The sequence below is a fragment of the Ruditapes philippinarum genome, unplaced genomic scaffold (assembly GCF_026571515.1).
Source record: "Ruditapes philippinarum isolate M1 unplaced genomic scaffold, ASM2657151v2 ctg18007_1_1_1_1, whole genome shotgun sequence".
Classification (NCBI taxonomy): Eukaryota; Metazoa; Mollusca; class Bivalvia; order Venerida; family Veneridae; genus Ruditapes; species Ruditapes philippinarum.
In genome coordinates this window covers 1-17,169 of record NW_026862927.1, presented here as the reverse complement: position 1 = coordinate 17,169, position 17,169 = coordinate 1, and the positions used below count along the sequence as shown (strand labels likewise).

At 35.8% G+C, this 17,169-nt stretch overlaps 2 protein-coding genes across 2 annotated transcripts; one reads left to right on the top strand and one right to left on the bottom strand.

Moving 5' to 3' along the window:
- Nucleotides 1-7,700: 7,700 nt before the first annotated feature.
- LOC132720627 (coiled-coil domain-containing protein 39-like) lies at nt 7,701-11,017 on the bottom strand. Its single transcript, XM_060704788.1, has 3 exons — nt 11,012-11,017; nt 9,323-9,761; nt 7,701-8,692 (listed from the first exon to the last, which is right to left on the bottom strand). The coding sequence occupies exons 1-3, from the start codon at nt 11,015-11,017 to the stop codon at nt 8,592-8,594; spliced, it is 546 nt and encodes a 181-aa protein (XP_060560771.1). The 3' UTR covers nt 7,701-8,591.
- A 377-nt stretch (nt 11,018-11,394) lies between these two features.
- On the top strand, nt 11,395-12,549 carry LOC132720626 (piggyBac transposable element-derived protein 5-like). The gene is made up of 2 exons (XM_060704787.1): nt 11,395-11,826; nt 12,274-12,549. The coding sequence occupies exons 1-2, from the start codon at nt 11,395-11,397 to the stop codon at nt 12,547-12,549; spliced, it is 708 nt and encodes a 235-aa protein (XP_060560770.1).
- The last annotated feature ends 4,620 nt before the right edge of the window (nt 12,550-17,169 follow it).

Genomic DNA, 17,169 nt, shown 5'->3' with positions numbered 1-17,169 from the left:
GTTGGAAAACGGTAGGAGATGTGAAATAGATAAATACAGAATCCCTAAATAAAGCCCAACACGGCAAAAATTGAAACTGTTGCAGGCTCGGTTTGATTGAGCCTGTTCATGGACGGTACTGGAAAGTGAAAGTTACCGTCCACGCCCCCTAGCACCGGCTTAAGCAGAATTCAACATTTAAACATGAAATAGTAAAATTTTGAATTTAGAAACATCCGCAGATGTGTTCATACGGCGGTTATCATGGAACCTTCAATGTGACACGTCCGTGCCATTCCATGAAAAGCGGCGTATGGTCCCCAAGTAATAAAAAGCGTGTGCCCTAAACGAGAAAACAATGGGCGGAACTAAATAAAATGGAATTTTGAAAGGGGATCAGGGGTATGAAGCCTACATATCACAGATAAGACGCCAAAAGACAAATTTAAAAAGCAGGCAACATATCCTAAGGGTGATTCAACATTATTCAAGTAGGAATATTGGAACCACTCAACTAGAAAATGCCGAAAAGATGAAACTAAAAATACCATAAGCACAACAATAATGTCGTGCTGAACGATCTTCAAGGATCGAAAATATAACATCATTGATTAAATGTACGGGGAGACTTTTTACAGCCGCTTCACGGCACAAATAACCAAATGTGATCATAAAATAGATAAATACAGAATCCCTAAAGAAAGCCCAACACGGCAAAATTGAAAATGTTCATAAAGCCTTCATAAACACCATGATTTCCACCACTTATAGATGATTTAACAATGATTTTTCATGTCAATTGACAGAGCATAAATCTATATCTGATGTATTATATATATAAGTATACGAATTAAAGTTAAAAAAGTAAAAGCATAAAATATTGTTGTTTTATAAAACTAATGACCATTTTTTTTAAAGATTTGTTGCACAGACATTGAATGATAATACGATGGCAACAAAACGTCGGTGCGATAGTACTATCGCGTTATCGCCATCGAATTTTCGTACTGTCGTCATAGACATTTTCTTCTCTTTTTGTTTGTTTGATTTTTATTCTTTTATGAATAATGAAAGTGTCTAAATAAAATTATAAATTAATAAAACGTAACATTTTATATCAAAAGGGGAAATACTTTAAGAGTTATATATAACATACACGGAAAATGTTATAAATTGTGTGAAACTGTCAAAAAAAGTCGAAAGATTTCAGATGAAAATGATGTTTTGTCGACATTCAAAAGATGCAAAATATTTTATTGGTCAGTAGTACAGGATATTCAATTTTTCTCTATAAATACAGGATTTAATTACATCGAGTGGTGTGAAAATGCCGTATTATATTATACATTTTTCTCTTTTTGACATTACAATTTGAAAGACTTGCCCTAAAACTGACTATATTGGCTGAATTTAGAAGAAAGTAGTCCGACAAGACACAAGTAAAAATACGGAAAATATGTTTCACAGCAATGAAGAATATTTTTTTACAGAGAAAATACGGAAAATGTAAATACGCATTATATTTTTAATAAATAGGTTTTCTCTATAAAACTAGTTATAGGTCATTAATTAATCTAACTGGTCAATATTGTTCACTATAACACTACTGCTTAACTCACTTAAGTAATTTATATTAGATTTTTAGCTCACTTGAGCATGCTCAGGGTGAGCTTTTAGGATCGATGATTGTCCGTCGTCCGTCGTCCGTCCACATTTAGTTCGTTAACACTCTAGCAGTCGCATTTTTTTCTCAATCATCATGAAACTTTGTCAGAATATTTATCCCAATAATATCTCGGATGAGTGCGATCATGGGTGAAAAACTAGGTCACAGGAGCTAAAAATAGAAAAAGCTTGTTAACACTTTTGTGGCTGCAGTTTTCATCGAAATATTTTGGAAATTTGTCAGAAAGGTTGTTTTGATGATCTCTAGGTTAAGTTCGAAGATGGGTCATCTCCGGTCAAATCTAAGTCACAGGAGCTAAAAATAGAAAAAGCTTGTTAACACTCTAGCAGCTGCAGTTTTGATTCAAACATTCTGGAAATTTGTCAGGAAGGTTGTATCGATGATTTCTAGGTCAAGTTTGAAGATGAGTTATCTCCGGTCAAAAACAAGGCCACAGGAGCTAAAAATAGAAAAAAGCTTGTAAACACTGTAGTGGCTGCAGTTTTCATCCAAATATTCTGGAAATTTGACAGGAAGGTTTTTTTGATGATCTATAGGTCAAGTTTGAAGATGGGTTATGTCCGGTCAAAAACTAGGTCACTTGAGCTCAAAATAGAAAAATATTTTTAACACTCTAGTGGCTACATTTTTTATCCTAATTACCTGGAAATTGGTCAGGAAGGTTGTTTTGATGATTTCTAGGTCAAGTTTGAATATGGGTCCTCTCCGGTCAAACATAAGGTCACATTGCCCAAATATGAAAAAAACTTTTTAACACGCTAGAGGTCACATGTTTGACCCAGTTGTCATCAAACTTGGCCAGGATGCTTGTCTAAGACATTGCTTGGATGCGGTTGATGGGTCAGGGGAACGATCCAGGGCCATCATGGCCCTCTTGTTAATTGGTTAGCAGTGATTTAATTGTTTTGTAAGATGTAGAATTTAACATTGTAAACAGTAAGAAATGTTTGTCTAGACATGACTTTCTCTATACATTTAATATAGTGGTCAGCAATTGTCACTATAAATTTAACTTGTCAGCAGGTTCTTCTATTTGTTAAACTGGTCATCAGAGTCATCTATACCTTTTGCTGGTTATCAGTTTTCCCATAACGTTAAATCTGCTGACCATAAAGTATAAATGGAATATACAGCAAAAACCATAAGTTGTACTCATTTGCGAAATGTAGATTCTGTTATATTAACTAACATTACAATAATAATAAGAAATTGACGGCAAAATAATTACATATTTCTCTATATATCGGTATCTAACTGGTCAGCAGTTTTCAATGTAAGTGTAACTGGTCAACAGATTCTACTATTATATGTTTAACTGGTTAGCAGATTCTGCTATACATGTACACGTTTAATTGGTCAGCTTAATGCACAATACGTTAAATATTTTGACCATATTGTATAAGCATAAACCACACACAAATTGATTAACATGTAAAATTTACAAATTACAAACATTGCAAAATGAATTATAGACGGGTTTGATTTTCAGAAAAGACACTCCGTTACGAGCCTAACGGCGTTTTTAGTACAAGAAGGTAGTCAAGCATTTTTTACATAATTTAGGTACGCTGAATCCATTTTTGCTCTACCATTGCTGTACTCGAAGTCCTTGACCCTCTTAAGGTCAAATCAAAATGGACACCATTGACCTTTACAATCTACCTTAAAGTTAATCATTTCTGGTTCATGTTTTTATTGTTTGTCCATATATTTACATAGAATAAAGTTGCAGTTACTTTCTTTAAGGAATAATTGGCTGGTAATTAAACATAATTTAAATATTATTGCGGCCATCTTTGATTTCAAAATGGACACCGTTTTTAACAAATATGAATAAAGTGATTTTGAACAAATGGACCATTAAGCCCGATTTACACAGTCCCGGTTTGGCGTCTTGATTTGCCACGGTTTAGTCCGACGGGACCAAACAAACAGACCTAAACAAACCTTTGTGAACCGGGACAAACCAGGAGATCGCCACGGTTGTATAAATTATTTTAATACAACCGAGGCTCACCTGCACTTACCGGGAAGGAAGCCCAGATCCGTGTTCTATCGGCTTGGCACCGGTAATCGCCGGGGAACCACCATATCTATACCGCATCGATACCGTGACAAAGCGTAGTAAACCGGGACGGGTGTTAATCAATGTCAAATCACGGCAGAGCCCCGGTTATGACACGATGTCGCCGAGGTAAAAACAGGCAGAGCTACGGTAGAGCCAGGGTACGTTGCAGTTATTGGCGACAATGCTCCGGCCTGACAAGGAAATGCCCCGGATATTGCAGCAAGTCCCGGTTATACAACAGTGATAGACGGTGGCGTCACGACCTCATGCCAATTTAAAGAACATGTATATATACACTTGAAGTGCTAATTTGGATAATTGTGTTAAGTTAAGACGACTAAGGGCCATTCTCACCTTTTTCCTATCCTTCCCTGAGTCGTTTTCAAAGGTACCCCCTCAACCCCTGTAGGCGTTGTAAACACAGTTTTTCCAATTTTCCTCCCCTTTCCTTTGGGTGGCATCTCTGCTGTCTTTTTACTAAATGACTGGTGTCAACGTAGTCAAGCATATTTATTCTCATAAACTTGAACCGGGAAGCATTGATGCATTACCGAGACAGTACCGGCATCACCCGTAGCTTAACCGTGGCAAAATCGGCGATGGTCGTGATGGACCGTGATGAAACCGTATCTAGTCGGGTCTCCACCGGGATCAAACGGGAATATACCGTATATCGGCACTTACCGTATATATCCGGGGCTATATCGGGTACTTAACCTTGAATGCACCACCTGGGTTCTGTCGGGGATGTGTAAACACAATTGAATTTTTCAGAAAAAAAAAACACAGAACACCCCGGTCCACCGGTTTAAGACACCGTAGCGATACCGTTGCCATTACTGGGACAGTGTAAGTTGGTCTTTAGAACTGTAGAAATGATGACAAAGAATATTATAATGATATAAGCAACATGTCATGTCAAATTGTACACAATGTGAAGGTATACTGCACATTTTAATTGTGAATTCCATCATTACTTCAAACTATTACAGGTCATTATTTATGGATAATTAATCTGTTAGGGATCTGAGATCCAAAATGTCTAACATTTTAATTTACCATTAGATGTTTAAGTTGTTATTTTTTTGGAAAGAATAGCATTTGTGTAAACATTTATGGACACTAGACCATTTTATAATTTGAATGCTAAGAGTCAAGGTCGGTATGTTAATATTTCAAAAATCACAGGTCAGCGACTACGCCTCTGGGCCCGCATGTCATTGCAAAAATATATACCGTTTAATTATTTATTTTCTTGAATCTTGATTTTCAATCATACATACAATCGTATGGTTTCGTTGGCATAGAGCTCAAAGATATACATGACTCCACGCTATGGCTTAAAATATTGATTCTGCTATATGCAAACAATACCATTATACTGTCAGATTCCCCGATCGACTTTCAATATTGTTTAGATACTTTTAATGAATATTGTCAAACCTGGTGACTAAAAGTGAATATAAATAAAACAAAAACAACAAGAATTCTTTCCGTCTGTCAGTCCGTCCGTCCGCTTTTCTTGTCCGGGACATAACTTTTAAACAACAAGAGGTATCAACATGAAACTTTGTAGATAGATAGATCTCATTGAGTAGGTATGCAGTGCACAATAATCGTAACTCTGCCCTGCCTTATTTTTTAATTACCCCCCTTTGTCTTTTACACTTTGAACTTTGTCCGGGACATAACCCTAAAACTATAAGAGGTATTAACATGGAACATTGTAGGTAGATAGATCTTATTTGGTAGGTGTACAGTGTACAAGAACCGTAACTCTGCCTCGCCTTATTTCTGAATGATCCCCCTTTTTTATTTTACACTTTGAACTTTGTCTGGGACATAACTCTAAAACTATAAGTGGTATCAACATGGAACTTTGTGGGTAGAAAGATCTCATTGAGTAGGTGTGCAGTACATAAGAATCGTAACTCTGCCTTGCCTTATTTTTGAATTATTTCGCTTTGTTTATTTTAACACTTTGAACTTTGTCCAGGACATAACTACAAAACTTTAAGAGGTATCAACATGAAACTTTGTAAGTAGATAGATCTCATTAAGTAGGTTTGCAGTGCACAAGAACTGTAATACTGTCTTACCTACTTTTGCAGTTATTGCGCTTTGTTCATTTTGACACTTTGAACTTTGTCCGGGACATTACTCAAAAATGTTATGAGAGATACCAACATGAAATTTTGTAGATAGATAGGTCTCATTGGGTAGAAGTGCAGTGCTTAAGAATTATTACTCTGCCTTGCAAGTTTTTGAAAGTATTGCCATTTGTTTATTTTTACTTTTGACTTTTGTCCGGGACATAACTTTAACAATTAAAGATATCATCATGAAACTTTGCATACCGCTATATCCCACATGCTGAAAGACAATGTAAATACCATTATATCCCACTTGCCGACAGAGACAGTATATACCGTTATATCCCACTTGCTGACAGAGGCAGTATATACCGTTATATCCAACATTTTGACAGGCAGTAAATACAGTTATATAAAACTTGCTGACAGAAGCAGTAAATACAGTTATATCCCATTTGCTGACAGAGGTAGTATAAACCGTTATATCCAACTGGCTGAGAGAGGCAGTTAAAACCGTTATATCCCACTTGCTAACTAAGAAAGTATATACCGTTATATCCCACTGGCTGACAGAGACACTAAATACCGTTATATCCCACTTGCTGACTGAGACAGTAAATACCGTTATGTTCCACTTGTTGACAGAGGCAGTATATACCGTTATATCAAACTTGCTGACAGAGGCAGTAAATACCCATATATCGATGTTGCAGACAGAGAGAGTAAATACCGTTATATCCCACTTGCTTACAGAGGTAGTAAATACCGTTATATCCAACTTTCTAACAGAGGCAGTATATACCGTTATATCCCATTGGCTGTCAGAGGTAGTATAAACATTATATCCCACTGGCTGACAGAGGCAGTTAGTACCATTATATTCCACTGGCTGACAGAGGCAGTATATACCGTTATACCAATCTTACTGACAAAGGCAGTTCATACCCATATATCGATAATGCAGATAGAGACAGTAAATACCGTTATATCCCTCTTGCTGACAGAGGCAGTAAATACCGTTATATCCAACTTGCTGAAAGAGGCAGTATAAACCTTTATATTCCACTGGCTGACATACGCTGTAAATACCGTTATATCCCACTAGCTGACGGAGGCAATTAATACCGTCATATCCAACTTGCTGACAGAGACAGTAACTACTGTTATATTCCACTTGCTGGTAGAGACAGTAAATACCGTTATATCCCACTTGCTGACCGAGGCAGTAAATACCGTTATATCCCACTGGCGGACAGAGGCAGTAAATAACGTTAATCCTACTTGCTGAAAATGACAGTAAATACCGTTATATCACACTGGTTGACAGACAGTAAATACCGTTATATCCCACTGGCTGACAGAGGCATTAAAACTGTTATATCCCACTCGCTGACAAAGGCAGTATCAACCGTTATATCCCACTGGCTGACAGAGGCAGTAAATACGGTTAAATCCGACTAGCTGAAAGAGACAGTAAAAACCGTTAAATCCCGCTTTCTGACAAAGGCAATAAATACCGTTAGATTCCACTGGCTGACAGAGGCAGTGTATTGCGTTATATCCAACTTGCTGACATAGGCAGTATATACCGTTCTATCCCACTGGCTGACAGAGGCAGTAAATACCGTTATATCCCACTTGCTGACAGAAGCTATACAAACCGTTATAACCAACTTGCTGACAGAGGCATTAAATACCGTTATATTCCACTGGCTGAAAGTTGCAGTAAAATACCGTTATAGCAATACCACTTGCTGACAGAAGCTATAAATACCGTTATATCCCACCTGCTTGCAGAGACAGAAAATACCGTTATATCCCACTTCCTGACAGAGGCAGTAAATAAGGTTATATCCCACTTGCTGAAAGAAAATGTAAATACCCTTATCTCCCACTTGCCGACAGAGGCAGTTAATACTGTTATATCCCAATGGCTAACAGATACAGTATATACCGTTATATCCCACTCGCTGACAGAGGCAGTATACACCGTTATATCCCACTGGCAGACAAAGGCAGTATACACCGTTATATCCCACTGGCTAACAGAGGCTGTAAAAACCGTTATATCCCATTGGCTGACTGAGACAGTATATACCGTTATATCCCACTTGCTGACAGAGGCAGTAAATAACGTTATATCCAAGTTGCTGACACATGCAGTAAATACCGTTTATCCAATTTGCTTGCAGAAGCTGTGAATACCGTTATATCCCACTCGCAACAGAGGCTAAAATATTGTTATATGTAATTTTACAAACTGTTATATCAAACTTGCGTACAGAGGCTATAATTACCCTTATAATGGACCTGTCGGCTATACATTCAGGTTTATACAGCTGACCACATTTTCTGTATTCGAGTTTTACATTCCGTGTGTATATGTCAGGTACAGAAAGATATCTAAAATGTGCAAACTTGCATACGTATAATATACAATCGAAAATACGAACTTGTAAATTGGTTGTTGTTTTCCAAGTTAAGTAAGTTGTTACGAACTATGCATGGATACAATAAAAATGGTAGGCATACAAGTTCGCATTTTCAAAAGTAATGTTTAAAAGGAACACTTTACATGTCTGGAATTTGGCAACGAACGCCAGTCATAGTTATCTGGCAAATTATTTGGACGGCCGTGGCCGCCCTTGCTATTTGATTCGATGCCACTATATCTCAAAGATGTTGTTGCAAGGATGTAAACAACTCCAACATCCCGAGAAAAGTGAACTGTACTGACGACAGACTGTTACTCAAGAGCATTGTTTTACAAAATATGATTATTGTGCAAAATTAACTTACCCTTTTTGTGATTTTGATATTTTTTTTCCTCTGTTTGTACTGATGAATCGGTTTCGTTACTTTTCTCTTTTATGAAATACAAAATAATACAATAATATGTTGAAATAAGTAAATATCATCACCACTAAATGTGACGAATACCCTCGCAATAAAACAAGAGTCAGCCTTAGCCCAGATTTCTAGAAGTTATGTGGAATTTCATCTGCATTTTTTGTAAAAAGAGTATTCGACCACATGGAATTCAGAAACTATTTGCATTTTATGCGGAATTTGGAGTTTTGGAAGCGGAATATTGAATGCAGAACTTTTGCTGGTTTCGGAAATTTGAAATTTTTGAACAACGAATAGAGGCCAAGGTCAAATTCGAATTACGTCACATGAAAGGTTTGTTCAGTGTTGTTATGTTCAAATATGAATAATCTAAATATGAAAAATCTACTCATTTAAACAAATATTTGGCCAAATGTATGTAATTTAAATTATTTGGCATTAAAGGTCAATGTCATACTTAGATTAATACATTTGACGGTTTTATCGTAGGCGACATTTATTCCAGTATAAATCGGATCAGTCTATTGATTACAAAATTATGAAAATTTTAGCAAAATTCAATGATTTGGTCGAACCTGTCAAGGTCATTTTAAGATATTTGTCAGACCGGAACAATAAAATATTTCAGATAGAAAAATAGCAAACCTGCCCCTTGCCCTCTTTTTATCTCATCAAGGTCTTTCTTCACTTCAGTTACATTTTCCTTTATGTCTTCAATGTCTCTCTTAACGGCAGTATCATTTTCTTTCATATCTTCAAGGTCTTTCTTCACTTCAGTTACATTTTCCTTTATGTCTTCAAGGGCTCTCTTCACCGCAGTATCATTTTCTTTTACGTCTTCAAGGTCTTTCTTTACATCAGTTACATTTTTCTTTACACGTTCAAGGTCTTTCTTCACGTCAGTTACATTTTCTTTCACATCTGTCATTTCCTGTTTCAGTCGGTCAACATCGGCTTCATAGTCCTTCCACTTTTTTATTTCTTCCTGTATTTTTCTCTCTTCTTCCAGATCTAGAGGGATAGTTTTGAATTTGGCAATTGTTTGCTGAATATTCACAGCGGGAGAACTTTGACGAACAAGTATCTGAAACCGGAATTTAATTACAACTTAATCATTTAAGTTTTGTGTTTGATGATCTCTATTAGTGTTTATCGAAGATGTTGACCCGACAAATTATCTGTTTATAAAAAATATTAGACATAAAAACAAATTTGCTGAGCAAGAGAGTCATGATTGCCCATACACCGCTCTCCTTATAATAAAGGCTCTTGATGACAAGTTACAATTAACACTGTCTACTATGAATTAAGTCTAAATCTTATACTGATATCAAAAGGTCATATCTGCATCTGAAATCGTGCAAATTACAGGTTGTTATTGCTAAGAAAAATCATCAGTTATTCTTAAGTCGGGAAACAAAGTGATCCCTCGGAAACTTTAATCACAACAAAATTACAAGAGAATAGCAGACTCGGTTTGATTGAGTCAGTACATGCCTTGGATTAAGAATGCCTTGGAACATCAATGATTGAAGAAAAACACTTGCTGCTAAGAAACACAAGGTTTGCTAAGGAAAAAGAAAGGCTGATGTGGAATTGGTTTGCTGCTTAAGAATGTAAATGGTTGTTTTTAAAGTCACTGGTTACTCTGGAATGTCAACGGTTTCTATGATAGCCACCACTGGTTGCTATGGAAAGTCAATGATGCCTTAAGAAGTCACTTATTACTTTGGAAAGTCAATTGCTGCTACAGAAATAACTGGTTTGCTATGAAAGTCACTTGTTGCTATGGAAGACAATAGTTGGTAGTAAAGTCACTGATGACTGTAAAGTGACGATTGTGATCCACTGGTTGCTATTAAATTCAATCCCCAGTAAAGAAAATCCAAGACCCCCAAGGCATGACAAATTAAACACCTGGACCGGGTTGTTCAAAACATTGGTTAAAATTAACCAATGGATAGTTTATCCACTGGCTAAATCCTTAACCAGCGGTCAGCTATCCAGTAGATAAAATTTCATTGTTCGACAGTTTGATAGTACACTGGCTACCTAACCAGTGGATAGCGTATTTATCCATTGGTTAAGTACCACAATGCAACAGGGCTGGTTAGTGATTCTGGAAACAAAATGGCAGATTTATTGATAAATAATAAATTTATTTTAATCAGGCAGTTCCCAAAGACTTAATTTTGCATGTTTTGTGCTTTCATGTTTTTGGAAATAAACAAAAAGTATATCAAAGGCCTAAAAATATCAATTGATGTATTGTTCCCTTAGACACACATAAAAAAAATCAAAAACTTTTTTTTTCAAATTGTGAATTGAAATTACTTCCATTCGATGGGTAATGTTCTAACTAAGAAAATGAGTACTGACACTTGTATATTTCATTAACTCATTCGACCCGTACGCCGAGTATAGTCGTCGTCTTAATCTGTTACCGTGTACCTCGCGCCGAGTATAGTCGTCGTATAAACTTTATCGGCTATCCAGCATGACGAGAGAAGTCGTCGCGTATTGAACTACTACTGTATACCGCGTGACAAGTTATGTCGGCGCATTTCATTGGTTGTTTCGACGGGTAATATTTAGATTTGAAGTATTTTGACCAATCAGGAAACGCGTTATATGTATAGTATAAAGGTTTACCTATAAGGAAGTGAAAATTTTATCGAAATATCTCTATCTGAAGAAAAGTTATATTGCGTTAAAAAATGGAAAATCGGAGGAATTTATTTGACATTACGTTTGATACGGATACGGAAAATGACGCAAATTCGGATAGTGACATTAGTCTCGATAGTGAAAGTGAGATAGAATCGGAAAGTGACAGTCAAAGTGAAAATGAAAGTGCGGACGAAAATGTTGAATATTCTCAGTGGAAGGCAAACGATCGGTCAGACTTGCCTAAAGGACCATTCACAGGCCCAAATCCAGGACCTACTACAGATCTTGATGCGGACTCAAATGAGTTTGATTTCTTTGAACTGTTCTTTCCTGCATTTCTGATTGAGCTACTTTGTAGACAGACAAACTTGTATGCAGGGCAGAAGCAGAGAAATAAACCAGATCCTAATTGGCGGCCAGTTGTAGAACCTGAAATGAAAGCCTGGCTAGGAGTCCGGGTGTTCATGAGTATACTAGAGGTTAGTTTTGTGTGGTCGTAACAAAGTTACAAAATCAAAGACATGTTATACACTCAGAACTTTATGTTAAACGATGTACTTTTAGTTAGAAAAAAACCCTCAAAAAGCTGGTATTCGGCCTTTGTTCTACTGGTTATTTTATCGACCAAAACTTGTACACGAATGTGTATGAGTTTGATTAAAATAGTACACTGACATGTCTCGATCAGATTGATTATAAATAATCTTCTGCCCTAAGTGGTACCATCTGCTTGTCATGTAAAAATATTGCATGGCCAATAACTGTTATAAACCTCTATGACACTAAAATAAATTTACTTCTAAAATCAAACAAAAGTGATTGTCGTAAGTGATTTAAAATTTTATGCTTAGCTATGCATTGGTTTTAATAGCATGCAAACTATTATTTTCTAGCTTTTTATTAAGTTTTTTTTTGTTTATTTTCAGTTACCACAGACAGCGCTGTATTGGTCAAAGGATTCGTTATTCGGCCACCTAAATATTAGACGTGTTATGACGAGAGATCGTTTTGACAAGATTTCACAGTATTTACATGCTAACGACTCAACGACAAATACACCACGAGGACAAGATGGGCACGAAAAACTCAACCATGTACGGCATGTATTAGATGAGGTTCTTCGACGGTGCAAAGAAAATTACAATCCCCATCAGAACGTAAATGTGGATGAAGCTATGGTGAAATATCGTGAACTATGGTGAAATATCGTGGACCACTTAGTTTCCGACAGTACCTCCCGGCTAAACCAACTAAGTATGGGATTAAGGTTTGGATGAGAGCTGACCCCACAAATGGATATTGTAACGAATTCCAAGTGTACACCGGTAAAGAAAATGGGAACCCTGAAATTGGACTAGGTGGTAGGGTTGTGTGTGATATGACTCGGGACATCTGGGGTAAGAACCCTATTGTGAACATTGATAACCTTTTCACAAGCCCTGATCTTTTGAAAACTCTGTTAGAGAACGGAACATATGCTCGAGGGACTGTCCGCAAAAATAGGAAGCGATTAAACCCAAAGAATGTAAAGGAACAGGGCCAGTTCACAACGGCGCAAAAAGGTGAAATGACTGCGTGTCTGTGGAAGGACAAAAAACACATATTTACTATGTCAACAGCTGACAATCCATCATCAATCCAGACAACAGTGTTGAGAAAACATAAATGGACAAATCAAGGAAGTACCTGCGCCCACTATCATTCCGGAATATAACAATAACATGAACGGAGTAGATCACTCGGACCAATTACGAACAGAGTATAGTACCTACCGAACGTCCAGGAAGTGGTGGCACTACTTGTTTTGGTTTCTGTTTGACTTGTGTGTCACAAATGGATTTATCCTAATGAAAGAATCGGCAAACCACCAAAGGTTCACCAAGAAAGGGAACGCGAAAAAATTGACTATGTTGGACTTCTGAATAGCATTAGCCAAACAACTCCTTGGAGATTTCGTAGAGAACGAAAGGGCTGCGTTGGCAACAGTCAGTAACGGACACTTTCCAAAGAAAGGGGACAAAAAGGGCAGGTGTAGACAATGCAGTAAGAGCAAAATAAGGAAAGAACCAGTGAATATGTGTGCCGAGTGTAATGTGCATTTGTGTCTGGACTGCTTTTAGCCTTGGCACAGGGATTTACTCAAACGCAGGAATAATACTGCGAAATCATCCGTAATAGGAACATAGCAATATACGTATGTGACTGATTCTACGACACGTTCTACCGGATACTTGTAAAAGCAACTGTGTATGGATTTTTTTATTATAAGAATTTAAAGTTTTTAATAAAACATGTAACATTATAGGTAATTTGAATTTTGTTAACAAAAATATTTAGTTGATGACCTTTGTTCATTCCTTTTATCCAGAAAAGTAACATAATTGAAAGCTCCAGAAAATAAGAGTTCTAATATAAATATGTTACAGTTTTTGTATATATTTTGTTTCGCTTTTTCATACAATCTTAAATTAATCCACACATATATAACAAGTTTCATTCATATCTCATATATCGATTATTTTTTTCGGCTAATACATTCTTACTTTTAGACACAGTAGTAAAGATAAATTATTTATTGTTTTCTTTGAAATTTTCTTTAAAAAAACAACAGGAAAATAAAATTATTTTTTTAATGAATATGTATTTCTGATGTATGTACACCTCTGCAACATTACTGTTACATTTATTTTTAGTTTTTATGTGCTCCATAACATAATACTTATATTTGCTTATAGTCATTACTATACTTATTTATTTGCATAATGCAGTAGATGTCTTAATATATTATTTAAATTATTATATTATGGAGAAGAATGTTTAAATAGAAATTTATACAATAAATAAAGTTCTTTTATTACAAATAAACTGATTTTAAGTTGAAAATCTTCTTTACTTTATTGATAATAAATCAGTCCAGCATGTTACCATAGTGATGGAAGTTACACCACTGATTAGGTAATTTTATTGCCAACATTTATGTGTCATTTCAGCTTGATTGGATTAAAAATGAGATTGCCAGAGGCAAATTACATAATGCACCCCCAATTATTTATGACCTGTCAATAAAACAGTGCAATATCCCTCAGGGAGACAGGTTAGATAAAATCAATGTTCAATTTAATCCTAAGCATTTCATATGAAATGTTCTAGTTGAGAAAAAAAATTATATTTATAAGGAAAATCTGGTTTTAAACAAGTTTTAATGTATTTACTGTTTCAATTTTGATGGCATTACCCGGCGGTCATAGGACTGGTTAAAGTTAACCACTGGATAACGCATTTTATCCTTTGGATATGTTTTGAGCAACAAATTTATCCAACAGACAAAATTTAACCAGCGGATAATGAATTTAACCACTGGTTAACACTAACCAATGTTTTGAACAACCGGATCCAGGGCTATAACTTGGTAGACGTTTTCTAAACCTGTAAAATATCTAAGTTTTCTAAATGACGCTCTCAAAGTACTAGAAATCTAAAAATTGTGAAGCGCTGAATGTACTGGAGACCTGGAAATTGTAAAACACTGACACTGCTAGAAACTGAAAAATCATGATGCAGCCAAAGCTTCGAAAAGCACTGAAAGTACCGGAAACTTGAAATATTAAAGCATTGAATACACTGGAAAACCTGAAAAAAATGGAAGCACTGAATGGACTGGAAACCTGAAAATTGTTAAACAATATAAAGCAATGACATTTACCGAAACTTGAAAATTTTGACACAGTGGAATAACTGGTACATGAAAATTGTGATTCAAGGATATAACTGGACACCCGAAAGTTTAACGCACTGTAATAGGTGGTACTTGAAAATTGTGAAGGACTGGAATTTCTGATTATTGTAAATTGTGACGCACTGAAATAACTGGAAATCGGAAAGTCGCGAAGCACTGAAAGCACTTGACACCTGAAAATCGTAACGCACTTAAAGTACTGATACTCGAAAAAGCGTAAATGTTTTTAAGTCTAAATACACCAAGCTTTCAAATCATTCACATCGTATTTAAGATTTTCCTAAATTTACAAAATTTATTTTACAATTAAAGGAACTCCAATGAGGACGTGAAGTCTAAAATATGAAATTCGAATTTCTTACAAAGATCAAATTAGGCACTTTAACAGAAGAAAATGTTAAGAATAAGTTCAAAATTGTATTTTGCTTTTATAGCTAAAGAGACTTTAGTAAACAGGTTTTAAAGTATTGCTAGGCCTTTTCGCTGAAGACAATCCCGTATCGAAAAGCAACCAGAACTGTGACATATTGATGTCCTGAAATTCAATAACTTTTCGTTTTCTGGACAAACACTATTTTATTACATGCAGTTAAATATATTTTTCACACTTCAGTCTAATTGTTTTAACACAGAAGGTTAGATTGTCGAAAAAATGCCTCCATGTTTATCTGTGCGTTTACATTTCAATACTATCACCGTCATTGTTGTAGTATTGTCATACATGATGAACTTGAACTGACTCTATGTAAAATGCTTGTTTGCGCATGCTCCGTATTTCTAGTAAATATCTAAGATCACATGTTAAGGGTTTACAGAATAAATTTATATCTTGTGCTGAACACAAGTCGTGTTTTATTTTACTTCATTGTATCAACGCACTTGATTTAATTTCTATTAATTATTGTTCATTAATAAACGAACATTACAACATGGTGTCAGAATAAAAACGTTTTCTAAATAACCTGGACATACGATAAAAAATTGAAATATTTATCTCAAGAAATAAAGTTACAAAATTAAATTAATATTTGACAACAAATTGGAATTATCTGCATTGTCAGTGCCCAAAATGGACTGGGAATCTACAAATTTACCAGAAGCGTATAATTAATTCGAACGTCACGCAAAGCTAATGTTTACAAAATCTTTGAAAGAGAAGTCTGAAGAAGAACAAGTTTCTTACTTTTTGTTATGGATTGGCGATAAAGAACGGGATATCCACTGCACGTGGAAAGATATCTCTGAATACGATGCCAAAAAGATCGACACGTACCACAAAAAATTCAGAACTTATGTGGCAACCTAAGCTCAATCCAATATTTGCCAGATATAAATTCTACAATCAAACACAGGGAAGAAGAACCATCGATTCGTTTTTGACAAAATTACAAATCTGTGCACGAGACTTGCAGTTTTGAAAACGCAGGACGAAATGATTAGAGACCGTATTGATTTTGCATTTTCTGAGAAAAGCTTATGAACGAGGGACTGCAGAATTGACCCTTAGATAAAGCAGTTTACAAATCGCTCAAAATATGGAATTACGCAAAAAGGCCAAATTGATGTCCATGGTATGTGCGGCGGACAATGACGTTTCAACCACGTTGTCGAGGCCTAGAAAAAACGATTATCCGAAGGGGGGTATAATCCCCAAAAAACAGTTTTCGAGAAAGTACTGTTCTAAATGCAGGACAACCCAAAGGGGCAAAAAATGTTTCCAAACAAAGGGGGGAAAAAGGAAAAAGTGGCAAACTGAAAACATTTCCAGAAAAAGTTAAAACACGTAATATTGTGAACAACAGAATTGTGGGTTTGGGAAAGTTTAGGATTTTTTTGTTTGGCACCAGGTTTAAAATTTCAAATTTCTTTTCCCACCTGAAATTTTGCAATGGTTTAAACCCAAAAATTTGGGCCCAAAATCCGCCCCCGTAAAATTTTAAAATAGTACAGGTTCTCAATTAAAATTGTACCTTTAGGAAATGTCAAAAAAATACATTTCAAAGGCCCCCCTTTCTACCCTTTTGATGCCGGTTATTTTTCCCACACTAAAACCCCATCTCAGTTTTATAGAAGGGCAACTTTCCCT

Bases quoted from the DNA above. Each gene is read 5' to 3' on its own strand.
- LOC132720627 (XM_060704788.1), bottom strand. The intron at 8,693-9,322 runs GTTTGCTATTTT...ATTTCATAAAAG, and splicing joins AAAAAGAGGGCAAGGGGCAG to AGAAAAGTAACGAAACCGAT.
- LOC132720626 (XM_060704787.1), top strand. From the start codon at position 11,395: ATGGAAAATCGGAGGAATTTATTTGACATTACGTTTGATACGGATACG. The intron at 11,827-12,273 runs GTTAGTTTTGTG...GTTTATTTTCAG, and splicing joins TGTTCATGAGTATACTAGAG to TTACCACAGACAGCGCTGTA.